Genomic DNA, 26,793 nt, shown 5'->3' with positions numbered 1-26,793 from the left:
CACCTCCAGATGTTTATTGCATTACCAAGTTCATATGACAGGAAAACTTTGCAATACGTCTATTTTAGACACTATACAACATTTATAAAAATAAAATCTTTACATAATCAGTCTTCTGTACATGTAAAAAAAGAAAGAAAAGAGCAAAGATACAGACAGAATATTTACAGCAACAGCAGAGCGGCGACAATCTGGAGGTTGCTAATGCTAACGTGGGGTTCTCTGCAGACGGCTAATGCGCATGCGCGTGACGAGGCGCCGGATTGGCCAGCAGGCCGAGGATGGTGGAGAGGCAGTGCAGCTTCTCTTTGACGTGTTCAGGCAGCTTCTCGTTCTCCTTGTACCTGCAGAGGAGATGCGCCTTAAAACCTGGGTTGTTTATTGTACGAATGCAAACAATTGGTGGTCAATTAATGTTTTATTAGATAAAAAAAAAGAATTCCAATCGATTAACTAATGTCGTCCGCTTGGACCTTTGTTACTGTTGTACTTTCCAGCAGAGGGCGCCGCTGGTCATCCTTAAGTGGAGCCAGAAATAAAAAGATGGCGGAACGGGACAAAGTAATGGTACAAACAGAGTCCGATATGGGATACAAAATGCGCTTTATGCGGCTTTGTTTTGAAATATAAACACTCGACAAACTCCTTAAGTGTCAAAAATACTTTGCTACAAGGTGAGGATGTGGTGACGGAGTAAAATGGTGACATGATGCAGGGGGAAAAGAACATGGCGCCGCTAAGAACGGTTGGTTTTAGGGTTGAGTTAATTCACTAAATGGACCAAAGTTTTATCATTCCTTTAAGAGCAAAAACAAACAGGACATGTCTGAACATTTCTCTGTCCACGTGGAATTACTTTATCCTTTTCATCTTTTTCTTTTCAGCTACCTATGAGGTTATTGTTATATTTTATAAATATATTTTAAGTTTAATGTGAAATAAAGAGAAATTTGTGTTATACAGTCAGTATTTAATACAGCTGATACAAAAATAATGTTAAAATGTAATTATGTTTTATTTTAAATTCAACATTATAAAAAAGCGCTATTTATGTTGTGGTCTTGATATAAGAGAAAACTCATGTTTTTAAGAAAATGGCCGCTTATGAATTAATCATCAACTCAACCAGCTTTAGACTAACTAAAATCAGTTTGTTTCCCACCTGGTGACTCTGCCCTCTGCAGACGTGTAAGTGATGCAGGAGACCCCGGCCTGCACCACCAGCTGGGAGCCGTCGTTGAACTGGACCCACACCTCTCCACTCGTCAGCTTCAGAAACACAAACCCGATGCTTTAACAGCTGCAGCCATCAACAGATCAGAGACTATCCTGATCATTTTTTATTTTTTATTTACCTGGGATGCCCATCCGATGTTGGGCACGAATATCGACTTCACCACCTTTCCTGCGCTCTGTACCGAGTCCTGTCGGACCGGGGAGCATTTCTTACTCAAGCTGGCTGAGGTGAAATCCGACCCGTCGTAGGAAATCATCTGAAAATAAATTAGATCGTTGCAGATTGGATCTGGATTGTTGTGGCTTTATGCTGAGCCGGCGACTCTTACTGAAGGAGTGATCTGTGGAGGTTTAGGAGGCGTCGCCAAATCGGGAGGAACCGGCCGTGATGGCGCCGACCCGGAGGATAAAGACTCTGAGCTGGTCGGCCTCCTACGAAGATTAACACACAGAATGACTCCTCAGTAGAAGAAGAAGAGCAAGAAGGAAGAAAACAAGAACAAGACCAAAACAAGAAGAAAATATAAAGGAACAAAAACAAAATAAGTAGTAGATCTTTTTTTTTTCTTCTAAGAAAAAGATTAGAAGATGAAGAAAGAAAAGAACAATAAAAACAAGGGCAAGAAGCAAAAATAATGAAAACAATAGAACAAGGAGAAGAAAAAGAAAAACAGAAAAAAAAACAACTAGAAGAGCAAAAACAAGAAAAAATAAAGCATAAGAGAGAGAGATAAGATAAATCTTTATTGTCATTGTCACAAGGACAACGAAATTCAAAGGGTGCCATCAGTCGGTGCACATGCCCAAAAACAAAAAATAACTCTCACAATTCACACACAACGCAAGAATCAACAAACAACTGGCAAAAAAAAAGTAAGAACAGCCACATTCTCACATACATCATTTATGATGATTAATGGTTGTTTTTGATTGCATTTAGTTTTGTTATTGCTATCGGGTAAAATCTGTCTCTGAGACGGTTGGTTCTTGTTCTGGTTGCTCTGTATCTTCTGCCTGAAGGCAGCAGTGTGAACAGAGAATGTCCGGGGTGAGAAGTGTCCTTTGTGATGTGTTGTGCTTTTCTTAAACAGCGGTCGCTGTGCAGGTCCAGGACCAAACAAGACAAAGGAAAAGCAAAGAAACAACAAAAACAGAAAACAAGAAAAAAATGGGTAAGAAAAAGCAAGAACAAACAAAAAAAAGAAGGAAAGAAGAAAAATAACAAAAAGAAAATTACTAGAAGAAAGACGAGGGAAGAGAACACAAAAAGCAACAAGGAAAAACGAGAAGAAGGAAAGAAAAAACAAAAAGAACAAGAAGAAGAATGGGAACAAGAAAAACAACAAGAAGAAAACGAAGAAGAATCCCTCCATGTATATAAAAAAGCATCTCTCTACCTGCCAATCGTTATGGGGAAGAACAGGACGTTCTTGGCGCTCCGCTGCTCCTCCGCCGTGATGGCGGCCTCTAGTGACAGACACATGCTATGGCCTTCGTTGGACAGTTCCACATAGAGCCTGCTCTCCGGGCTCAGGCCGCTCAGACCCACTTCTCCCTTCACCGTGTACGACTTCCCGCTCTTCTCCACCACTCGCACCAGCTCTGATGTCTTGTGGGTCTTTGCTCCTAAAAGACGGAGTCAGAGTCAGCCTCTTCTGCAGCGACGGCCCAACATCTGCCCAACATCTGGGACTCACCGTCGTAAAAACAGACTTCCAGGTCTGCGTCCGGGGAGTTTTCCATCAGCATCACTTTGGCGAACTTGGTGTACAGAGTCACTTTAGGAGTTTTGGATTTTACAAGCTGCACAAACTTGGAGGCATATTGGTACTTCTTCCAGTATTTTTCTGTGAAACAAGTTTATGAAGGCATCAGTTCGAACTGTTTTTAGCTGTAAAATTCAAGAACTTTTCAAGCACTTTCAAGGTAGGCTTTCAAACCTTTCCAGCACCAAACTTCGTAGATAAGACAATACAAATGTACAACTATACCTGGTATAATTTATTACAGTTATTAATAATGAATTGTGGTAATATTTTAGATTCTACAGTTTCTTCTAATGTTTCTTAGATTTAAACATTAAATCTAAGAAAATTTAATGTTTTGAAATATCTCCCTCACACACTCTGTACACCTAAATGGTCTGAAAATAAAACCAAAATTTACCAAAAAAATCCCATAATTTCAATAACATTATAGTAACATTATATAATGTTACTATAATTATTTCAGTTACACATATCAATAAGTTACTGAGTCATTAGTAATATATATTCATTGAGATTACGTGAAGGTAAATTACCTTCCTGCTCAAATTAAATGTTTAAACACAATATAAAAAAAGTTACAAAAAAAAATTTAATTTAGCAAATAGAAATAATTTTGGTAATTCTAACCAAAAAAAATTTAGTCTAATTTCAGACAGTGATAAAAAAAATGTTTAAGTATTTTTATTAGGTTTATGGAAATATCTGGTTTCAACTTTAAATGTTCTCCAAATTTAAGCTCTAAATCAAACATTAGATTGCACTTTATTACAAAACTGTGAAGTTTCAATCAAGAACTATCCAACTAAAGTATTTAAAACTCACATATAAACCCAGTAGTTTATTGTATTTATTGCCATTTCCTGATATTAATAAAGTCTGTGTTTGTTTACCTGGAAGGTCGTCGTAGCTACAGATGAGAATGTCCTCTGGGGGCGCTGGCGGCCGGTCCAGCACAGGTAACCCCTTCCCGCCATTGGGCTGGTATATCGTCACCTACGGCAACAGCAACACCACCACGGTTACAACATGCTGAAAAACATGCAAACAGCAAAGCGTGCGTCGTGTGACCGCACCATGGAGCCATCGCAGGAAATCTGCAGGACCTCTTTAACCCTTTCCTGGCCGTTTTGGGATTTTAAAAGCTCCATGCAGACTTCACCTGTTTCCAGGATGCTGACCTGCAAGAATAAAACAAGACATTACCATAAAGGTGGCCGACAGGGACTTTATTATCACAATAGTACTGCAATAAAATCAAAGATTATGATAAAAAACAATTTACTTGTTTTACTTAGGTAATAAATATTTAATTACAGCATTCATACGGCCAAAACATAAATATTGTGAAAAACATTCTCATCTCAAATATGCTTCTTGAGGATGCCACTTACTTAAAAAAAGTGACTTATATCACGTAACTGCATTTAATCATATTTTTAAACTTACTGATGATCTGGTGGAACAAAAAGTGGATAAAAAAAGCAAATAACTTTCTGATCTGTTTTTTTTATTATTAAACATCAAACTAAAATTTATTGTAACGATAAATCAAAATTCTTATCATGAAAAGAATTTTTTCACAATAAACGGTACGATAAATGCCCACCGCCAGTCAGAGAGAGTGTGAAAAAGAAGAATCTCAACCTACAACTGCGTTTTTGGTTTTCTGCCTGATGGGCTTCAGTCTGTGGGCACACAGTGGAGACACGACGTCTCTCAGAGTTTTCCTCTTCTGCTCCCTGCTGTGAGGAGGCTGGAAGTCTGTTCCCGCTGTGATGTCCCGGGACGATTCGGGATACGGCTGCAGACTTCGGCCCGCGGGCTCGGACCAGGAGCTGTGGACCCCGGGGGGTCCTCTGCTGTGGAAGCTGCCGCCGCTGCCGTCTGTGGGCCTCGGGCCGGACCCTGAGTCAGAGAACACGACGACACTTTGACCTCACACTCTGAGGCGTCTGATGAACAGTTTTATCATTTCTAAAGAAAAACCCTTAAAATTTCTCTGAGGGATTTAACAAACACACACCCTAATTATTGATTTATGAGTTAATCTAAAGTTGATTAATCTCTCTTCAATGAAGACAGTCGATCATCTGTTCAAAACACAAAATGCTACATTTTTCATAATATGCCAAATTAAAAACCCCCCATAACCTTTAACATTACTAGCTGTATGAAACACCAACTGAATAAACAGAAATTTGTGGTTTTCTCACATTACTAAACTTCGACCTATATATAAAAATAAACAGAAACATCTTAAGTTGCTGAATAGAAAAATAAAAGATGAAATGAATAAAATATGTGAAAAGAGATGTATTGATACAGACAACTACTTTTTGTGGTTGCTCTGGATGACAGCCCTCAAAATCAACCGTCCTTGTTGACGCCATGTTTTTTCCCCTTCCTGCTACAATTTTTATTTCTTCCATTTCTCTGTCATATTATCTTTGCCTCTGAAGAAAATCAGTAATTTTAGGTTGAGAAGTTGATGCACCAGCAGGCGCCCTCTGCTGGATGGCGGCCAAACTACAACACTTAAAAAGAAGGTCTAAGCGTAACTAATTTTAACCTAATAAACCATTAATCCCGAACACACCCACAGATTAAAAATCAAAGCTCTACCTTCACTGTTGAGCCAGTTAGAAACTCCATCCAGGTCCTGATACTGGGAGGTTGGTGGGTAAACCATCTGAGCTGGCAGATATCCTGAGCTGAAACACAAAGTGAAACGCTTCAATAAATCTCAATCTGAGACCCGAAGAAGAGATCCGACCAACAGGCAGAGGTCTTACTGTGCCGGCTGTTTGACGGGAGGGGAGGGAAGCCTGCCATGGTCTGAAAACGGATGAGGAGTGGAGGATGAGGGGAAGAGGGGCCGTCCCACCGCCGACAGAGTCTCCTCTGAATGGCATCTGCCCATCTCATGGTGCGAGGAGGTCAGCCCTGGTTCTGCAGAACCGCAGCGGTCCGATGAGTGAGCCCTCCGGAGGAACCTGGAATACGGCTGACCGGTCTCTCCGACGTGAGCAGCCCGTCCTCGAGACCCGTCCCCGTCGTCGAAGCTGCTCGGCTGCCGTGGAGGAATGTACGTCATCCGGTTCGGCAGCGCCGGACCAATCGCGTGCTTGGTTCGCTGATGGAGGCGGGTGCTGCTGCTAGCGGAAACGGAAGACGTGCACGCCGTCGAGATGGTGGCGATTCCGCTGTCTATGGAGCTGTCGTCGCCCAGCCTCGGCTCTTTGGTCCTGACCAGCAGGTTCTGGGTCATAAATGGGTGGTCCAGCACGGCGGAGAGACTGGGCCGCAGCGCAGGGTCCCTCTGGAGCAGCTGGTGGATCAGGTCCTGAGCCTCTAACGAAACGTGGCTCGGCATCTCGTAGTCCCCGAGCACGACCTTGGACAGAGTGTGCTTGACCGTGTCGGTGTCAAACGGAGGGCGGCCCATCAGGAAGGCGTAGAACATGCAGCCCAGAGACCAGACGTCGGACTCCAGGCCGTGAGCGCTGCGGGTGGCCACCTCCGGGGAGATGTAGTTGGGAGTCCCACACATGGTGAAGTGCTTTTCATTGGGCAGCTTGAGCTGAGTGGCCAGGCCAAAGTCCGCTATTTTAATGTTCATGTTGCTGGTCAGCAGCAGATTGGACAGCGTCAGGTCGCGGTGCAAGATGCCGTGAGTATGTAAATACAGCATTCCCTTCACGATCTGATGCATGAAGTGTCTGGCTGCAGAAACAAACAAATAAATGTTTTAAAAATCTAACTGGAACACATGCCTGTCAGATAACAAATATTGCTTGATGACAAATTGCTCCAGCAATTATTGCGATAAACAATAACATTGTTGATTTGAGACCATTTTCAACTAATAATGCAAATTCTTTATGAGAGCAATAAACTTTAATTTTGTAAAAAAAAAAAAAAAAAAAAAAAACACTAGATACTAGAACTGGAGAACATTTTAAATATCCAAAATAAAGCACAATAAACAAAAATGATAAATAAAACAGAAAGAAAAACCACACACAACAGAAACCATAAATAAAATGGATTAGGATATCTCTGAAAACAAAATTTTTCTTAAAACAATAATCATCATCAGAATGGAAATTATTGAGCAATTAGATTTTTAATTGCTTATTGAGACAGGCTTTCTGGAACATACTACTTTTGCAGCTTTTAAATAAACATCAAAAACGCAAAATCTTGCCAAGTAGTTAGCTAGTTCATTTGAAATAAGGCAACACTAACTTAAAAGTAACAAGGAGCTTGTTTTAAGTCAATAATTTCTTAATAATGATGAAGGTTATAAGTGTTATAAGTGAAACAGCCTGAATAAAAATTAAATATTAAGGAATTATTGACTTAAAACAATTTCCTATGTCTTGCGAAAAGTTTAATTAAAGTTAGTTTTACTTTATTTTAAAAGTACTATAATATTGGAACTAAAAACTAGAGTAAAAATACTTGGTAGTATTGAGTGTTTTTGCAGTGTATGAGAAAACTTGCAGCTCACCTTCATCTTCAGAAAAAGGCATCTTCCTCTCTTTCAAGTATCGACTCATCTCCCCGTTGTGGCACATCTCCAACACCAGATACACATAGTTGCTGTCCTCAAAGTAATTGTAGAGCTTTAGGGAAAAAAAACATTTTGTTATTTATTTATTAATAAAAATAAATAAATAAACAGATCAATACATTGTATTGATGTTAAGCAGAAAGGCTGAGCTTTTTACATGTTGATGTTAGAAGTATTTTTTTAGCTGCAGTTGCATCTATTGCTACAAATAATCAAGCACACATTATGAAATAATATTTTTTGGAATTTTAGGCAATAAAATTGTGATTTTCTTATTTAGAAAAGGAAGTAACTGCTAACTGTGCATCTTTTAACAGATTTCTAATACTGTATTAAAAAAGCTTAAATGGTTAAATGTAAAATCTGCAGAATGTGGCAACTTTTTTTCCCTACTTTTCATTGATAGAATAATCGATTACTAAAGTCTTAATCTAAGATTCCTGTGTAATCCCTACATCCAGTTTCTCTGGATAATCTCGTGTGTAGTTCATGCTGGTCACTACCTAAAAAACTGTGAACTAAATATTTCTGAAAAAAAAATTGTGTTTTTTGAATGAGATATAAGAGACGTGTTCAGAGTTACTGTAATGATTAGCTACACACTGCCAGTCAGCTGGCTTCCCAGTGCTTTCCAGAATGTGGCTGTTTAAAAAAGTACTGATAACGTAAATATAGTAGGGGGGAATTAATCAAATATCTGATTGTAATTCTCAATCACAAACCTCACATCACAAAACTCTACATGAAAATATGGTATGAATAATTTTATTAAACACTTATAAACTACACCTGCAAACATTACCTCAAGGATAGAAGGATGCTTCAGTCTGCAGTGAATCTCCACCTCATTTGTCACACGTTGCACCATCCCAGCTTTGTGCATCGCTTTCTTGTCGATCTGCAGATGGAAATATCACAGGTAATTATACCCCTCTACAACGGACTAACAAGCACTGTGGGACTGAGCTGCCAGCAGTGTTTGAGTCCTGGAGCTAATAGCCAATCTGTTAGACAACAAGGCGTTACCAACCGAGAGCTTCTCTCTGGGTAGTTAGGGGACCAGGAGAAGCCCTTGGGAGGTAACTAAAGTCTAATAACCCAACTGTTGTAATTTACAGTTCAACTGTCTGTTGCTGGCAACAGCTTGTATTTCTAAGACAAAATTATCTTACCATTTTGATTGCAACCTCCAGTCCAGTCTTAACAGATTTTGCCCGGTAAACACATGCAAAAGAGCCTTTGCCAAGGAGGGTGAGGACTTTAAAATCCTACAACAAGAAGGAAAAATACACAATAAATATAATATTTACAATATTTTCACTTCAGATGACTATTGAAAATCCTGCAGCAGGATCTTTAAACGCATGTACCTCAATATGAACGGCTTCAAGGCATGAAACACTGTCCTCCTCATCACCAAAGAAACTTGAAGAGAAATAATCTATAATCTGATCAAACATCAATGTCCCTCTAACCTGCGACATGTTGAATGCTCAAAGGAACGGTCACTCCAGCAGCTAAGGACACCAAATCCCACCACAACAAACCACAACTGTCAAACACCTGACGCTGTTATCTGGCCAATCAAAACCTTTAATTATCCCGGCTTTCTCCCCGCTAACGAGGAGAGCAAGCTGCTAACAACAAGCTGCCGTTTCCAGGCAGCTTGTTGTTTACAAACGGATGAGGTCCCAGGAGTACCAGGAGAGCGTCTTGTAACCAACCAAAAACACATATTTATATATATATATATATATATATATATATATATATATATATAATATTCATTCGAATATAGTACAACATAATATCAATATATATAAAATAATAATATGTTTATTATTATTACTCATATTACTCTTATTGTCATTATTATTAATGGCATAATAGATACATTATTATTGCTCATTATAATGAAATAGTCTCGATCATGCCAATAATAACAACAATAACACCATAGCAATTTCTCGTCTACCACAACAGGTTAAGTTAGCTTGAACTGATTCCAGCCTACTAATATCTGTCCTACGATGATAAATCGCCATCTATTACATTTGTAAAAATATTATTTTCAATTCATAGACGTTTCTACTTAGATAAACGGTGCTAAGAATCTACTTCGCTGCGTATTTGAAGCAGTAGTTGCTGTAACGCTCGGTAAGAACACCAACCCCCAGTCAGCGCGAGCTGCGTGCGTTAGCCTAACAAAGGGACCCACCTCGATCTTGTCGCCGATTGAAACGCTCATCCTGCTGGATTTCGATCTCGCAGGTCAGCGCCGGTTTGCAAAAATGATCCTCGGTCGACAGAAATCATGGAGGCCCGGAATAGCCGCTCTCAGAAGGTAAAGAAACTTAGCGCTCTCGTTCCCCTCCAAAACTCTGACATTTCTTCCATTTTGAAAATATCCGCCCGTTACTTTGTGGCTACGTCACATCTACGTGTCTTGGCAACAATAGTCCTGGCCACGCCCCAATTTAAAGGGCCCGTACATAATTATTGAAACGTCAACGCTGCTTGACATCTGAGCTGAATGGCGTTATTGTCACGAATTCATGCATGAAACGTGAATAAAGAGAAACAACACAAATAACACGGTAAATTACTAATGTTTTTATATGCAATTGCACCGTAATAAACTAGAATGACTTCAAAAAGTGAATTTATTTCTGTACTACAAATATTGTATATAAAAAAACAATAAAATTACATTTACATGGAAAGTCTCATAGTGTTTCATGTAATCTTTGTTTTTTTCTTTGAACATACTAGGATTTGGTTATATAAGAGCAGTTAATGCATAAAGCTGTAATAGAGGAAAAACTAAAACCATGCTGTTCTAAATGATTTTAAGCTCCTTTGCATAGATTTTGTTTCTAAACTTCTCATTCAAAGCTATTAAAATGCTTTTGATTTTACAGTTGTTATTGTTGGAGAAGGAAGATGTTGACATTTTGTTGAGAGACAGTCCTCAGTTGCCATGAGATGAGGCACAATAGATCTCTTGAATGTGAAAAAATTGTCGTTTTTTCATTTAGATTTAAATAATTGTTGCTAATTTTGCATTTTATGACTAAAAAACAGGAAGTCATGAAAATATACATGGATACATGGATTTTACTGAATAAATATGGTTTTGCAACATTAGGAAAAAGACATTTATATTTATCCAGCCTGACTTTATTTACTAAAATCATATTTACAGTTTCTAAACATCAGCATCACTTTAACCCAATAAAAACAGATACATATACAGGATTTGTATTTTCGCAGTCGAACTAATTGTTCTGCATTAACAGTTGCTTGGACAGTACTTATTATTCTTACTGGTCTTTGGGATTACTGGTGGTAGTGGATGGATCTTTATGGTATAATCTGAATTTAACCAGTTACAGAACTCTTTTACTTGCATGTGGAAGATGTGAGAGAGTAAAACACAGCACTGTCACACGTGGGAATAAACGGTTTGAAGGCTTAAAGTCCGATGGGAGAGAACACGAAAAAATCCACCGAGGAGGCTGGTGACGACTGAGACGTTTCGCCCAGATTTTGCTTTATTTTTCTACTTCCTAGGAGGGGCATGATGGAGAAGGATGATTGTCAGAGTCCGCTCCTCAGTCCACCTCCATGTGTTTCGCTCCAGGCTTTGGTTGCTGGTTTCCCTTCCCGTCTGCTTCCTGCCTGTCTGTGGGGCCATTGTGAGCCTCCTGATCGCCAACGTCGGACAGCTCCTCTGCAACCGGCTTTGGCCTGTTGGCAACCGAGCCGCAAACATCCTCCAGTTCCTGGTTTGGATAGAAACAGGAAGTTAGTAAAATGGGCATGTCAAAAATAGGGCTGGTTATCAGTTAATATAGCGACTGCTTTTAGTGATTGATCGATTTATCAGAATTTTAAAATTTGCAGATTTTTCTTTTAAGACATTTTTTGTGCAACATTAGCAAAAAATTAAATAAATAATTCAATTCCTTTTTTAAATACGAAAATAAACATTTTATTGCCTAAAATGCATTCATTTAGTGTATACCTGATTATTTAAACTGATTATCTGCAGCAGAGAAATATTTTTATCATCAAAATATGAAAAGTTCAGCACTTTCTGTTTGACTTAACATGAATAACATCAATCTAGAACCAGTGAAGCTAAAACTATGCCACCTGAGTTTGGGTCGAACATTTTTACAATATTTATTTTTTAATTTAATCTTAAAAACAACAAATATTTATTTTTGTCTTAATTTCTGCTCTGAACTTTCTGCTTTCAGAAAATTTTCTTTTTTGAGTTAACGATTAATTGATTACAAAATTAGTTGACAATTACTTCAATATTTGATTTATGGTGATTAATCAGATTAATCATTTCAGCCCTAATGTAAAACTCACTAATGGAGTATTTGTAAAATATTTATCCATACCTGGATTTTTGCAATGATTTCTGCTACTTTAACCACTGGGTCTTGAGTTATTGCAGTTCTGCTTTGTGCATTTATTTTGTTGTTCATCCAGCCCATGCTTTCATTCACAAATTTCTCCACAGCGCTCACGTCCTCTGGGCTTAAATGTGAGAATCGTTCGTCCTTTGGAAAGTGAAGAAGACATTTAGGAACAGGATTGAGGTTCATTAGGAGATAATTAAAGACCTTCTGTTACCTTCTGTTTGTAGGAATCTACAAACTTCATGTAGAGCTGCAGTTTCTTCCCCAGTTCTTCAAAAGCTCTTGGCCTTTCTTCGCTCTCTCTGTGCCGCTCTTGAATGGGCTCACCAAACATCTGGCAAAATTACGTTATATTAATGAAGACAGCAGATTCCAAGTAGAATAGAAAGTAGATCTGGGAAATATGGCTGAAAAATTTATCACAATGTAAGCTTTTCATATTCAAGGATTAAAGGATTTTTTTTATTGCCATACCACCGTGCTTGTTTATGGTACGAAATTTGGACTTAGGTTCCAGATTAAAAAATTTACAACACAAATAAATAAATAAAGTAATTTCTTTGTAGAAATCAAATTATTATTATTATTATCAAATTATTGATTTGGTTTTGGTTTTAGATGTCTGAAAAAATGCCAAACTTGGGTTGTGACCTTTCCTGTTTTATCCAGTTTTAACTCCACTCTGTTGCTTTTTTAAAATTTTTGAGCAGTTATGAGGCACAGTGGAAAAAATCTGAATCTGCTGCTGTGCCAGTTACGCAACAGGTTGTTGCTAGGTAACCGAAGAGGGAGTGCGTTGCAATCTGAAAGTGCGATGATGAGGTGAAACCTTGAGCGCGCCCAGCTTCTCCTCGTAGACGTTTTTCGGCTGGTCCTCTCCCTCCTCGTACAGCCAGTTCTCCGTGTCCTCCAGCATCAGCGTCAGCCGGTTACTGTCCTGTTACCAAAGGAGAACTGCGTCGGTCCGCCTGCTCCATCTAAGAAGTGCTGTTAAAGTGAAAATGTTGAAGTTACCTCCTCGGTGATGTACTTCTGATAAATCCCGCAGAGCTTTTCCCGCAGGTCGTACACGTACTCTTCTACTGCGTTTTTAGCGTCGTTCAGCTCTTTCACCAGTTTGTCCTGGCAAATCATCTGTCGCTGGAAGGAAGAAAGTCAAAAATGAAAATATTCAGTGCTAAGAAAACATAAACTGAGAGAATAAACATTTCTTGGGATCTAATTAAAAGTTGCTGCAAGTGAGGGGTGTCCAACATGTGGCCCTGGGGCCATTTGTGGCCAATTGACTGATTTTCTGCAACTAATGAATGATACAAATTTAGCCCAGGTGGTTGATGCAGAAAGAGATTCTTTATTTGTAGTCAGGATAAAATTATTTGCCAACTAGGGATGAAACTAGCAATCAGTTCTGTAATTGTTTATTCTAGCGATTAATTTGATGATTGGATAATAGGATAAAAAAAAACCTGGCTTTTAATCTGTTGATTATTTTTGGCATTAACTGATTAATAATTGGATAGCAAAAGATGCTTAAAAGGGGATTTTTTTCAAAGAAATTGAGGAGTTCTGTACGGAAGAGGATTAGGGCCGCCGAAAAAATTAAAAAAATAATTCTGACTTTAAAGTCATAATTCTGACTTTAAAGTCATAATTCTGAGATTAAAGTCATAAAGTCAGAAATCTGAGATTAAAGTCATAAAGTCATAATTCTGAGATTAAAATCATAATTCTTAGATGAAAGTCAGAATCCTGACTTTAAAGTCATAAAGTCATAATTCTGACTTTAAAGTCATAAAGTCATAATTCTGACTTTACAGTCATAAAGTCATAATTCTGACTTTAAAGTCATAAAGTCATAATTCTGAGATTAAAGTCATAAAGTCATAATTCTGACTTTAAAGTCATAATTCTGAGATGAAAGTCATAATTCTGACTTTAAAGTCATAAAGTCATAATTCTGAGATTAAAGTCATAATTCTGACTTTAAAGTCATAAAGTCATAATTCTGAGATTAAAGTCATAATTCTGACTTTAAAGTCATAAAGTCATAATTCTGAGATTAAAGTCATAATTCTGAGATTAAAGTCATAATTCTGAGATTAAAGTCATAATTCTGAGATGAAAGTCAGAATCCTGACTTTAAAGTCAAAAAGTCATAATTCTGAGATTAAAGTCATAAAGTCAGAATCCTGACTTTCATCTCAGAATTCTTTTTTTTTTTTTTTCGGTAGCCCTAATCCTCTTCCGTAGTTCTGGGTAGAAAATGTATACAGACAGAATATTTTTTTGACTTACATGCAAAAAATATAATTCTTTTTGTACATTTTTGCTTAACTAGCATGTCTTTCTTTCAGTAAATTAAATTTTTTAGAGTCCTTACACTCCAGTTAACGATTAGTCAACCAAATTAGTTGATTATTACTTCAGTAATCAATTCATCATGATTAATCACCATTAATCGTTTCAGCTCTATTACTGACATAACTTTTCCTACTATGGAAAATGCTAAATGCAACAAAAAGAATCAGTCTTTTGAAAAACAAGTTTTTATAGTAAGTAAAGTTTATCCAGCAACTTTAACTGAAAAGTCAATTTTGCTGAACCTAAATCAGCTTTTATCTAATTTAAAAAGTGACCCAAACCCTGTTCTTATGATGAGAATAAATTTGTTCAACTGAGCAAAAGAAAATTTGAAAACTAAATGTATTTCTTGTAACACAGCAAGCATGCAAAATTCTTGTTTTTTTTAAAGACTACTTTATTTGCTTACTATTAGTATCACGTTACATTCTGTGAATTGATGCAGACTCTTCTTTTACACAATTAAAATTCTCTGAGGCAGAAAACAGTTTTATATGTTCTCCTTTAGCACCTTCTTCATATTCTTCATATTTTGCACAGAAATCACGACTCAGCTTTTTAACGGCAGCATCTCTCACCTCATACTCAACAAAGTTGGTAAGAACGTCTCCGTCCAGTTGCCGAATGTTGTTGGCCACAATGGGAAGATCAATACTTTTCACCTTGATGTTTGGCTTGCTGCCTCCAGCTGTTGCATCCTGCTTTTCTGCAGCTGCCCCTTCCTTGGACAAAACAACGGATGCACATTCATGAAAAAAAAGACTTGTGGCTGAAATATTATTCCATGTAGTTAAATTAATCAGTACAGATAGTGTGAATTATGTATTTTAGACCTGCATCATCTCATTAGCATCTAGGCAAAGAGACGACTCCAGCATCTCCAGGGTATCTGCAGGTTTCAGCAAGTTAAATTTAAGACTTTTAAAGACATTTTTAATGCCACCTTAAAAGAAATTTAAGATAGAAAACACTATAAATGCAGGGGATGGTTGGAGAAAATCGCTGCAATACAATCAAGCATCACAAAACCTGAAAATTCTGGGGTCTGTTTGCAGCTCTTGGCAGCAGCTGTGTGCTTCTCACACACTGTACTTAGTTTCCCTCTGGGATCAATAAAGTATGTTTTAATTTTTTATCTTATTTTGAATATGGCTCTCTATGGCTTTAACCTCGTAAAGGCAAATAAGGACGTTGTCCAGCCAACTGGCAATAAATTTGCACTTAACCCATGATGGACGTTGTTATAGCCCCTGGCCTCCAGCTCTTTTTTTGTTATGCAGGTTCAGCTGAGGGAAAACTCCTTCCTGATTGGCTGCCTGCTTGCTTGTAACTGACTGTTTTGGCCAGTTTGGAGGAACTTTGTTCTGCTGACATATTTTTGTTCTGCTTAGCAGTTTTGACTCTGATCTTGATTGCTTCTACTCAATGTTGAAGATTGTGTTTGGGAGGCTTGGTGCTCCAGTTAGTATTCCCTTTGTGTTTTTCTTTTGGGATATTTTGAGTTTACTTTAGACTGACCTGTTTGGACATTTTTGTAAATTAATTTGCACTTAACATTCTTTAGTTTTAGTCCTTTTTGAGTGTTAATTGAGTTAAATTGTGTTTTGGTTTTGTGAAACCATCCTTTTGTAATAAATCCTTTTAAATTCCATTTGTTTTCTCTGGACACGTCTTTATGTCACATCCCCCGAACCCCTAGACCTTGGGGCCGTACAGATGTAAAAAAAAAAAAAGCTAGCTAGCTAGCAAGGGAATATTCGCAGCCAGTTAGTGGTAGCCTCTGAAGGTAATGTCTGCGACTCAAATTTAAAAAGTGCTGTGAGAGAAAAAAAACTACATTAAAGTTGTTTATTTCAAAAGGGACAATTCACATAACATGCCAGATTTAGCCGTAAAGGCTAGTTTTCATGTGTAGTCCCTCAAGGTACAGTCGATTTAAATACAATATATTACAGTGCAATGGAGGCAACTTAACAAAAACAGAGAATGATAGTGATAAGAAGTATTATCTAAACGGAGAATACAGAGTTACAAAATTAAGGAAAATAAATGGCGTATAGCACAAAAAGTTAAGACGTGATTACAGTAATTTTGGCCAACTTACATTTTTTAATATAAATTTGAGACATTTTAAGGGTTTTGTTTTAGATACATGAATTTAAGGGTGCGTATACACCCTAATCTCTCTTCTCGGCTTTCTAACCGTACATCAAGACAGACTTAATGAAGAGTGGCAAAAGCAAATGACGTGGATTTGCAGGAACAGGTAATGTTGATGTAAAGAATATGACCAGAAATTGAGCTGTTAGCATGTCACGGCAGTCTTGAAACACTGTCAGAAACAGTCCACTGAATGTGGACTGAATGTAAACCTGTTTGTGCCAAATGACCCTTGACTGACCTTAGTGCTGGAGCTGCCGTCCTCACTTGGCCCCTCCGCCTGGCTTTGACCCTCCTGCTCCACCTGCATTTTGCTCTAAACCAAAACACATTCAGTTATTTCATGCCAGCTACAGTAAACATAAATTATATGTTTTCTTATATTTCTAGTGGCACAAACTGTATTATCTTTGCTGTTTTCAAAGATTCATAGCGCAGAAATGAGAACAAGTTGAGTCTGCAGGACAGAAAATCCAGATTAATGTGACTTTTTCCCTAAATTTACTGGTTTGTGTCAGACTCAATCATACTGGTTGTAATAGTTGTTTAGATTTATTTCCTACAATAATTTATTTGGCCTGTTTGAAGAATTTTATCCGATTAACTACAATTTGTCACAATTAATCACTTATATTAAAATAAAGCAATTTTTCTGATTAAATAATTTATTGCCTAAAATGCAATAACGTAGTATTCTTTTAGTGAACGTTTAGTTGTAGATTATTTGACAACTGTTTTGCATTAACTGATTACTTATTAGGTGGCAAAAGCTATTTTGTGTTTCACAGAATTTTCCAGCTGTGGAGTTTTAGGTGGAACATACTTACAGAAATTTTTTTTAATCTTAAAAGCAATTTTTTAAAATAAGTTTTGACTTAATCACTGCTCTGATGGTGTTTTTCTTTCAGCAAATGGGCTGTTTTTGAGTCTGCGTATTCAATTAATTGATTACTAAATTAGTTGACGTTATTTCAATAATCGATTAATCATGATTAATTGTGATTAACCGCTTAACAATTTGAAAAATAGACCAATTTTTCTGAAAATTTTCAGGTTCTGAAAGGACTCTAAAAGACAGTCAGAAACTATTGATACAAGGTAAAAGAAAACTTGGTTGAGTTTGACCATTACTGTCTAAATCTAAGATAAAATGCTGCACCGTTTTTCCATGTGTCAGACGCCTTTAACACAGAATATTGTTTTCTTTTTGCACTGGCAGCTTTCAGTGTAACATGGTGGAGATCAGAACCTCACCTGCTCCTCTGCTCGGCCTTCATTCTGCACCAGTGGCTCCGGCTCAATCTGCATGTCCTCCGCTTCCCCTTTCAGCTTCTCTATGAGCGACGCGCTGGACACGCTCAGAATGCCATGGATGTTGATGCGCACTTTGACCTTAACCTTTGAACTGTCTCCGTCCGGCTGAGGAACCACATTCTGCACTGAAAAGCAACCTGATAGCAGATGGAGAGAAGAAAAGCAGATTATTGACTGTAAAAAAAATCAACCTGCCACTCAGTGAAATTAAAATGTTTCAGAGCATCAAACATAAATAGAAAAAGCAGTTTTCAAATTAGCATTTAATTTATTATGAGTAAAAAACTGACCTGCCATAACGTGAAAGAATAATTGCTCCTCACTGTTAGATTAAGAAGTAACTGTGATTAGGGCTACAGCTAACGATTAATTGATTAATCAGTTAAACTGACGATTAATTAATCAGATTTTAAAAAATTGTCACATTTAGCAAATTTTTGAATATTAGAAATACATTGCAAGTAAGCAAATAATTAAATGCCTTTTTTACATAAGAAAATAAAGATTTTATTGTCTAAAATTTAATAAAAGCATTTCTTTTGTGAATTTGAACCAGGTGAAGCTGAAACTATGCTACCTGGGGAGTTTTGGATGAAAATAAAAACTACCATTATGTGTAAATATGTCTTAACTTCAAGATGAATTTATTTTTTGTACAGTTTGAGCTTTAACTACTACACTGAATATGTTGGTCTTTCAGCAAATGGTTTATTTTGAGTCTGTGTAACGATTAATCAATAGCTAAATTAGTTTACGATTACTTCAATAATCAGTTTACTGCGATTAATCATGAATAATACTAGTAGTCATTATTAATTGGCTGTGATTAAGCATGATTAATAACGATGAATTAATCCTGAATAATCAGATTAATCGTGATTAATCACAATTAATCAGGACTAATCAGATTAATCACAATTAATCGGATTAATCCAATTTATTGTTTCAGCCTTACTCTTTTTAATATTAATATATTTCGCGATCTGAAACATTCAGGTCTAATAAAAAAATGCAAAAACAGAGTAAAGCTGTCTATTTTTCCATAGTGCTGTAGATAAGGTTTTCTTTCTGTAAAAGCAGGAGCAGCAGAAGTGCAGAATCAGCACCAGTACCTATCCTGTGGTCCGGGTAGGGGAGCTCCTGAGGATTACTGTAAAACGCTTCCAGGTCAAAGGGCTCCTTCTTGTGGAACGTGATCACCTTGGAAAATGGAGCAGCATGGTTCTTACCGAAAACCTCGCATTCTCTGCAGCAGAGGAAAAGCCAATGTCAGGAAACGGAAAAAAAACCTTCAGTTAGGGCGATACAGATAAAAAAAAATTATTTTCTTTCATATCAGATACGATTTTAATAATTTTTTCCTCGCTTTCTTTTCTAGATAAATTCCAAATGACAGAAAATATTTTCTAAAAGTGGCTTTTATTTCTGTAATCTCTTCTGTGAATTAGACGACGGAGAAATAGGATCAGGCGACAAGAATTTTTGTTTAATCACAAGAATTTAGTCATGATGTAAGTAAAATAAAGACGTAGTTTTACCAGAAGCAGAAAGCTTGGAAAAACATCACTTCAGAATCCTGATACTCATATTAATTAGATGTTGATGTGTTAAAAGATTTTGTATTTTCTGTAAAACTTGTAAAATTCAAAAGATACTCAACATTCCTGATTACATTTTTTGCGTAAAAGTTCTAATAAAATTACAACTTTGTTCTCCTCATATGACTTTATTCTGGTAATACTATGACTTTTTTGTCATATTTATTTTGACTTTATTATCGGAATTAAAAAAATATTAGCCTGATCCTACTATTTTGTGGTTGTCACCTTCTGCAGAGTATCAGCTGTTAGCATGGTGCTAACTGGGTTAGCTTCTACCACTACATATTTACCCCAGTCCATCCTCTGTGGGCGACTTCCAACGCAGAGTGATCGGAAACGGAACCACATCCGTGATGGAGAATTCCCGCACCTTAAACGCTGGAGATAAAATTGCGCACTGCATCCAAAAGCAGAAGAACACAAAGGGTTGTTAAGCGCTGAGGCTAATTTCCTGAGTCGGCTGCTGTTGTCAGAGAGGATTCCCACCTGAAGCGCGCAGCCTCTGGCTACAGCTTCGTCAGCGTTCAGCGTGGTGCTGACGTCTTTGCAGAAATATTTGGTGATTCTCTCTTTGATGGATGGGATTCTCGTGGCTCCTCCGACAATCTCCACTGCATAGATGTCGTCCCGACTCAACTCTATTAAAAAAACACACAAAGAATACCGAGAAAAACCCTGGCTTGTTATCAGATTGAGATAATACTTTCAAATGTTCGTACTTGATTGCTCAAAGGCTGTTTTCAGCGGCGTCTCCACTCTCATCAGATACTGAGCGCACATTTCTTCAAAGTGAGTCCTGTAGACACACAAAGAAAGATATTAAGATTACAATGTTCTTTTAAAGATTGTCATTAAAATAGTATGTATTACTAAGCAAATATCCTATCCTTTATATACAAATTATAGCTGAACAATATGGCTGAAACATATAATGATATAAGCATTTCATATCAGTTGATATCAATAATTATTGATTAGTTTTTTGTTTCAAATATATAAAAACTTTCCTGTTTTATCCATAGTTTTCACTCCACGCTGTCGTTTATTTTTAAGCAGTTAAGAGTCACGTTGGCGAATCCTTTTAAACTGCTGCGGCGTCAGTTACTCAGCAGGTTGTTGCTAGGTAACCAAAGAGTGAGCGAGTTGCTAGGTAACCAAAGAGTGAGTTGGCTGATTCCACCAACTTTGCTATTATTATTGTGTTTTTTGGAGGGGTTAGATTACAATAATCTGTCAAAAAATTCAATATAATGTGTCCAGAATATGCATCTAAATAAATAATCATAAAAACAAGAATTTTTAACTCAAATGTGGTCATTAATCTTTACCTAATCATGACATAGTCTAGGAGATTTGTGTAAAATATGGCTAGAATTGCTCGAAAGGTGATACAAAAGGTTACCTAAGTGTGACTCAAGATAGTTAAGCCTACCTCTAACTAGCTGCTAATATTCACTTGCTAGTTATTTGTGTCTATAGTGGGTAAATGCAAATTTACCACCAGCCACCTAGATGAAGTTTGTACAATTTCTTTAGAGATATAGGTCTTAAATGCTATTCAAAATAGTCTTAAAATGTCTTAAAATTAAGTTGGTGTAGAGGCCTTGTATTACAAAAACACAAATACTTTGTGTCGTACTGAACATTATCCATTGTAATAAAACGTTTCCATCTGCATCCGCCATCTGTGCTGGATGGGATAAAGTTTTATCTTTCCTGAACTGCAGCTGGGGGCCACAAAAAAATTACTCCAAGGGCCACAAATGGGCCCCGGTCTGTGCTTTGGACACCTCTGCTCTAAAAGAAATACCAAGGGTGTTGACCTGTTCATCCTGCTGGAAACATCAATGTCGTTCATGAAGCACTCTATGTTGAGAGGAAGGTCAGAGGAGTTGGCGCTCATGAGTTTCTTCAGCTTCTCGCATTCCTGATGCAGCCGCAGCAAAGCCCTCGGGTTGTCCCTCACGTTCAGCTTGTACTTTGTCTTAAACTCCTCGCAGAAATAATCCACCAAGGCTTCGTCAAAGTTACGCCCTCCGAGGTACAGGTCAAACGCTGTGGCGAGAACCTAACGAACGATCGAGACGACTGAGCCCAACTTCAAATCAGAAAATCATGTGTAAACATGAGGCTGAGGGAAAGGTTCACCTTGAGTTTCCCCTTGTTGAAAGCAGTGATGGAGACCTGGAATGATGAATGCCCCATGTCCACAAACACCACATTCCTGGGCTTCTCCTCAGGCACAGGGAGGTCTTGTTTGTAGATGCCATAAGCCAACGCCACTGTTCAGAATAAAGTGTTTATTGGGATCATTGTAATGCAAAATTCATATTTTTATACTTCCATTTGGGTCTCAACTGCTTCTAAAAACAGCCCAAGCACTTAAAAAACCCACCCAGCTATTGTTTGACTATAAATTAATGTGTTTTTTTTGTCTGGAAAATTAGCAGTTTAAAAAAACTTCCCAAATGTTGAATCACATTCCACAGGCTGTTTCCTAGCAACCCCTGCCGAGCCCAGCCCCGTTACCTAGCAACCCAAGCTGAGCTCCGGATCATTTGGTCAGCAAATGTTTAGTTGTTGACTTACTATCCAGAAACCACTTGTTTAGTTTTTGAATATGTGCAAAAAAATGCTTACAGTATGAAGCATAATACTAATAAAAAGTATTTTTTATAAAGTTTGTAAAAGCATAATTTCAGAATAATCTCTACTATAGTAGTAGAATAATGGGGATCCTTAATTAAACAAATAATGTCAAAACTTACATATTTTTTTCACATATTCAATATTCCCACTCCTTGTCCACCTACATAATCTTACATTTATTATTTGTATAATACATACATATAGCAATTAACCCCTTATTTAATAGTTAGCTCAGCAATACAGCATGTATTTAATTTTGTTTATAGTGGATGAACAATCATTATTTCTTTAAATTTCACCAAAAAACAAAACTAGCGTCAATAACAAAAACACCCATGATAATTAAATTGTTGGTTGTGCAGGAGGCTCCACTTTTGCTTTTCGAAAATGTATGGCTGTATAATTACGCATCTGTTTGTAGCCATTTTCACATTTGATATTTAAAGTGACAAGACGCGCAAAAACAGCTCCAAATAAGCATTTCTGACCAGACTAAAATCTCATTATCTAAGAAAGATTTTGTGGAAAAAATTTTATGAACATGTTTAGACTTATCCCAACCAATTAAAGGAAGAATAATAAGTCATCTTTAACATTTCCTTCAGCTTTTTCTCAGCATAAACCAAACAACTCTGACCTGCTGTGGTGTCGTTGATCAGTCGCAAACAGTTCAGCCCTGCAATCTGAGTCGCATCGAGGACTGACCGTCTCTCTGCGTCTGTGAAAAAACTTGGGACCTGAAAAACCAGAAGCCAGAGTTCAGGAAATCTCCCTGGAGCTTTGAGTTACGCCGACTAGGCCTGTCACCATAACAAGTTTTGGTCGATAAATTGTCCCAGAAGTTATTGCGATAAACTATAAAATTGTTGTTTTGAGAGAATTTTCATGTAATATAATGGTAATGCAATCTGACAGCTGGAAGACATTTTAAATATTCAAAATAAATAAATAAAACAACAGAAACAACAAATAAAGTGAATTATAAGGTCTCTGTAAACAAAATTGCCCTTTAATGAAAGGGCTAGTTGAGACCAAAGCACCAAACTGAAGACTTTTATCATCCAGTTTTTGGTAGAAAAAGAGAGAAAATAAAAAAAAAGAAAATTATTGAGCTCATTTTAACTCATCACGTGATTAATTGATTATTACTTATAGCAACAGGCCTAAAGCTGACATCAGTCTGCATCGCTCACAGAAACCACGCAGTCCACCACCGGCTTCTTCAGCGCGCTCTCTGACGTCTCCTTCAGTTTGGTGAGCAGCATCCCGCTGATCTGCTCCACCGTGAACACCTTCTCCTCATCCAGGTAGCGCACCTGGAAACGGTTCACAACGATGAGCAGGGGAAATATCTGCAAACGGTTAATTTACAGGACCACGGTGTGTCGTTGTAAAGCGCTCCACCTTAATCCCAGTGCTTCCATTGGCTAGCTTGTCGAGGCTGTAAGGCAGCTTGCTCCTCTCTGATTGGACGAACGGATCATCAAACGCTCTGCCGTGAAACTTTTTGAAGCCGTGTACAGTGTTTTTAAAGTTTGTTATGACCTGGTAGAAAAACAGGAGAAACATTTTGAGCTTTTAGATACAGGATAAAGACTCTGCCACTTTGTTAGGTACACCTTGCTAGTGAGCTGGACCCCTGTTTGCCATTAAGTCTGAAACAATTAATCAGATGAATCGTCATTAATCGAAATAATTGCTAACTAATTTAGTAATTGAATAAGCATTAGCTGGAGTATACAGATTGAAACATTTGCTAAAAGAACCCTGTGACCATAAATTAAACCACAACTGCAATTATTTTCATTGTAGGGCTACAACTAACGATGATGTTAATTATCAATTAATCTATGAATTACTCTGACGATTAATCGATTAATCAGAAAAAATTAGCACATTCTGCAGTTTTGTCATTTAAGTCTTCATTGTACAATATTAGAAATACATTAAAAGATGCAAATAAACAAGTAATTCAGTAAGAAAATAAAAATTGTATTGCCTAAAATGCAACAACATAGTGTACACTTGATCAGTTGTAGCAAGAAATACATCTGCAGCTAAATAATACTTTTAACATCAACTCGTGAAAAGCTCAGCGCTTTCTGCTTGACTTATAAATACATTGAAGGGTAAATCTGTTTACTATTTTTGAGTTAACCAATTTATAAAACAATGCTAATAGGAGATTTATTTTTTTTACTACACCACTTAAGGAATGTAGCCAATGAAGTTTGGGGAAGAATACAAGTAGAAGACAATATGCAATGACTGATCTTACCTGACTCTTGGCTGCATTTCCAATCATCCGGTTTTTGGAGGCCAAAGACACACAAGCCCTAAATGCAACGGAGCACAGGAGTACGTTAGGAGGGATATAATCTGCGTCGGTGCAAAACGAGAAGCAATGAGCTGAATATTTTACACAAGGAGTGATGAGATTAGGAAACTGCAACAGGGGAGTCTGAGGAAGAGCCACAAACGAGGGCAGTGAGATAAACCAGTTCACCTTCAAAATTCAACTCATCTTGTCTGAAACAAGGAACAGGAACTTCCCGGAGGAACTATCATCAGCTTTAACAGCACTGTGAAAAAGTTTGTGCATATTCCTTTAGTTTTGTGTGTCACACTTCATCAAACTCATTTTAATATAAAAAAAATAACCAGAGCAAACACAAAATGTGATTTTGAATTTGTATTTGGAGTAAAAGCCTATTAAAACTTATTTGTAATAACAGTAATCCCCCCTTAACTTTTATTAGTTCATATTTTAATTAAAATGTCCTGGGAACCAGCCAGCATTCATGCCAGAATGCCGAGAATTAAGGAGGCACTGGTATGAAAATTTGCTCCAGTATCAACATCTGATATTAATATTGCTTTTAACTGATATTTAACCAATACTTACTGACACTTACTTACTGAAATTTGTAATGGATTAAATACTTTATCATGCCACTGTAACGGCTGCTGTGTTACTTTAGAATTGTATCGCAATATTTTATAGTAATATTGTGATAACTATAAATATTATGATTTTTAAAAATCTATTTTTCAGATAATAAATCATTTTGCACAGCATTTAAGCGCCACAAATACAATTATTATCATTGAAAAACATTCTCATCTTAAACATGCTTCTCCAGGAAGCCTCTTAATTTAAAAAAAAGTGATTTATATGACTAAACTGCACATAGTACATGCATTTAATCATAACTTTGAATTTGGCGATATTTAAACAAAAAGTGGAGAAAATAGCAAAAATAATATTTCCAATCATGCTGTTGGTTTTGATTTTTGCATTTAACATGAATAACTGAAATTTATCATGATAATAAATCAGAAGATCTTACTGTGATAAGGATTTAGTCACGATAAATGATCAACGATACGATAAATGTCCCCGCAGTGTGATGGGATCCAGTTCCCACTGGCTGGCACTCCCTAGTTTCACCTTGCCACAAAAAAACACACTGCTCCATTTAGTCAAGTGCAGCTGCACTTCCCTGTAAGAAGCTGCTGTAAATGCAGTTTGCACACGCTGAGGCCAGCATGTTAATAACTTAGAAAAATGTCTGACATCCTGGATGAGAGTGAGCATCGCCGAAGGGCTGATTCCGTTGCATTTCTGGGCTCGGTTCTGGAGAATTTTAAGGATGTGGAAAAGCCTTTCAGGGTCATGCAACACCCAATGTCGCCGTGTGATGTTAGAAAGCTACAGAGAGTACTCCTGTCATAATCAGTGATTAAATGAAGCGTTTAAAGAGCGACACCGGCTGCAGGTTTAACTTCAGATTACTGCTTCTTAAAGTAAACCACCAGCACCAGGCCTGGACCTCTACCTGGCCCGGAGTTCAGAAACACAAGAACCTCTGATTCATGAGTATCACAGCACGCAGCGAGCGTCCATTAGGCTAAATATTGCGTAACAACCCGCGTCCATGATGCTGCTCGGCGTTAATACTCACGGTGTGCATCTGTCACTGTACTCATTGGCCACCGTTTCAATGCCGCCGCTCCTGGCCACAGCGATATAGCAGTTCTGGAAACCCACATCGATGCCAACCACTGACATGATGAGCACCTAAATGCACCTTCCCTCTGAGTTTTCCTGCGCAAAACCCGCACCGACACAAGGGCAAAACACAAAATGTGACTAGTTCTCCAGTTCTGCAAACAAATCCAGGCCTCCCGGGGCTGAACAAAAGTGAATTAGAAGCTCTTATGTAAGCCGAGCTGTTTATAGCAAACTCATTCAGAGTAATCCCCGAAGAGACCAGATCCAGAGCGGATTCTCCAACTCCGAGGCGGCCCTAGCATCACCCAGCGCCGCTGACTGTGAGGATGCTTCTCGAATCCGCCCCCAGAGCGCGCTGATTGGCTGCGCCGCGCTCGCTGTGCTGTACGTCATTGGTGCCTCAGCCAATCGATCACAGAACAATCTAGAACCTCACCCTGAAAGTGGAGCTTGTTTACGTCACTGAAGCGAGACGGTGACGTTGCGAGCACGTTTGCTGTGAATTCATCAGGTCAGGTGAGAGTTTCTGTCCTCACTCACCTAACTCAGAGCGGACACACACACACACACACACACACACACACACACACACACACACACACACACACACACACACACACGCACACACACCCACACACGCACACACACACACACACACACACACACACACACACAC

General features: G+C 37.8%; 2 protein-coding genes across 2 annotated transcripts; both read right to left on the bottom strand.

Moving 5' to 3' along the window:
* plk4 (polo like kinase 4) lies at nt 1-10,019 on the bottom strand. The gene is made up of 15 exons (XM_005801141.2): nt 9,800-10,019; nt 8,754-8,849; nt 8,384-8,479; nt 7,519-7,633; nt 5,798-6,728; nt 5,628-5,716; nt 4,654-4,910; nt 4,079-4,183; nt 3,896-3,998; nt 2,934-3,083; nt 2,634-2,862; nt 1,566-1,668; nt 1,356-1,493; nt 1,163-1,269; nt 1-344 (listed from the first exon to the last, which is right to left on the bottom strand). Exons 1-15 carry the CDS (start codon nt 9,827-9,829, stop codon nt 233-235), a joined length of 2,661 nt encoding a protein of 886 aa, XP_005801198.1. The 5' UTR covers nt 9,830-10,019; the 3' UTR covers nt 1-232.
* A 365-nt stretch (nt 10,020-10,384) lies between these two features.
* Nucleotides 10,385-26,442, bottom strand: hspa4l (heat shock protein family A (Hsp70) member 4 like). The gene is made up of 19 exons (XM_005801107.3): nt 26,068-26,442; nt 24,381-24,438; nt 23,507-23,647; nt 23,296-23,418; nt 22,740-22,839; nt 21,602-21,735; nt 21,277-21,521; nt 20,173-20,249; nt 19,940-20,091; nt 19,744-19,850; nt 18,965-19,098; nt 17,793-17,989; nt 16,780-16,854; nt 14,957-15,100; nt 13,032-13,157; nt 12,847-12,954; nt 12,232-12,351; nt 11,997-12,158; nt 10,385-11,366 (listed from the first exon to the last, which is right to left on the bottom strand). The coding sequence occupies exons 1-19, from the start codon at nt 26,172-26,174 to the stop codon at nt 11,196-11,198; spliced, it is 2,481 nt and encodes an 826-aa protein (XP_005801164.1). The 5' UTR covers nt 26,175-26,442; the 3' UTR covers nt 10,385-11,195.
* Between the last annotated feature and the right edge of the window lie 351 nt (nt 26,443-26,793).

This window comes from Xiphophorus maculatus, chromosome 19, assembly GCF_002775205.1.
Source record: "Xiphophorus maculatus strain JP 163 A chromosome 19, X_maculatus-5.0-male, whole genome shotgun sequence".
NCBI classification, from domain to species: Eukaryota; Metazoa; Chordata; class Actinopteri; order Cyprinodontiformes; family Poeciliidae; genus Xiphophorus; species Xiphophorus maculatus.
The sequence above is the reverse complement of the archived record's forward strand: the minus strand, read 5'-3'. Positions and strand labels throughout refer to the sequence as shown.

Coding starts and splice junctions, on each gene's coding strand:
- plk4 (XM_005801141.2), bottom strand. CDS start 9,829: ATGAGCGTTTCAATCGGCGACAAGATCGAG. Junction 3,084..3,895: donor TAGCTACGACGACCTTCCAG/GTAAACAAACAC, acceptor CTTGTTTCACAG/AAAAATACTGGAAGAAGTAC. Junction 1,270..1,355: donor ACATCGGATGGGCATCCCAG/GTAAATAAAAAA, acceptor GTGTTTCTGAAG/CTGACGAGTGGAGAGGTGTG.
- hspa4l (XM_005801107.3), bottom strand. CDS start 26,174: ATGTCAGTGGTTGGCATCGATGTGGGTTTCCAGAACTGCTATATCGCT. Junction 22,840..23,295: donor TGGTGGACTGCGTGGTTTCT/GTGAGCGATGCA, acceptor CTGGTTTTTCAG/GTCCCAAGTTTTTTCACAGA. Junction 15,101..16,779: donor ACGGCAGCTCCAGCACTAAG/GTCAGTCAAGGG, acceptor GTTTTGTCCAAG/GAAGGGGCAGCTGCAGAAAA.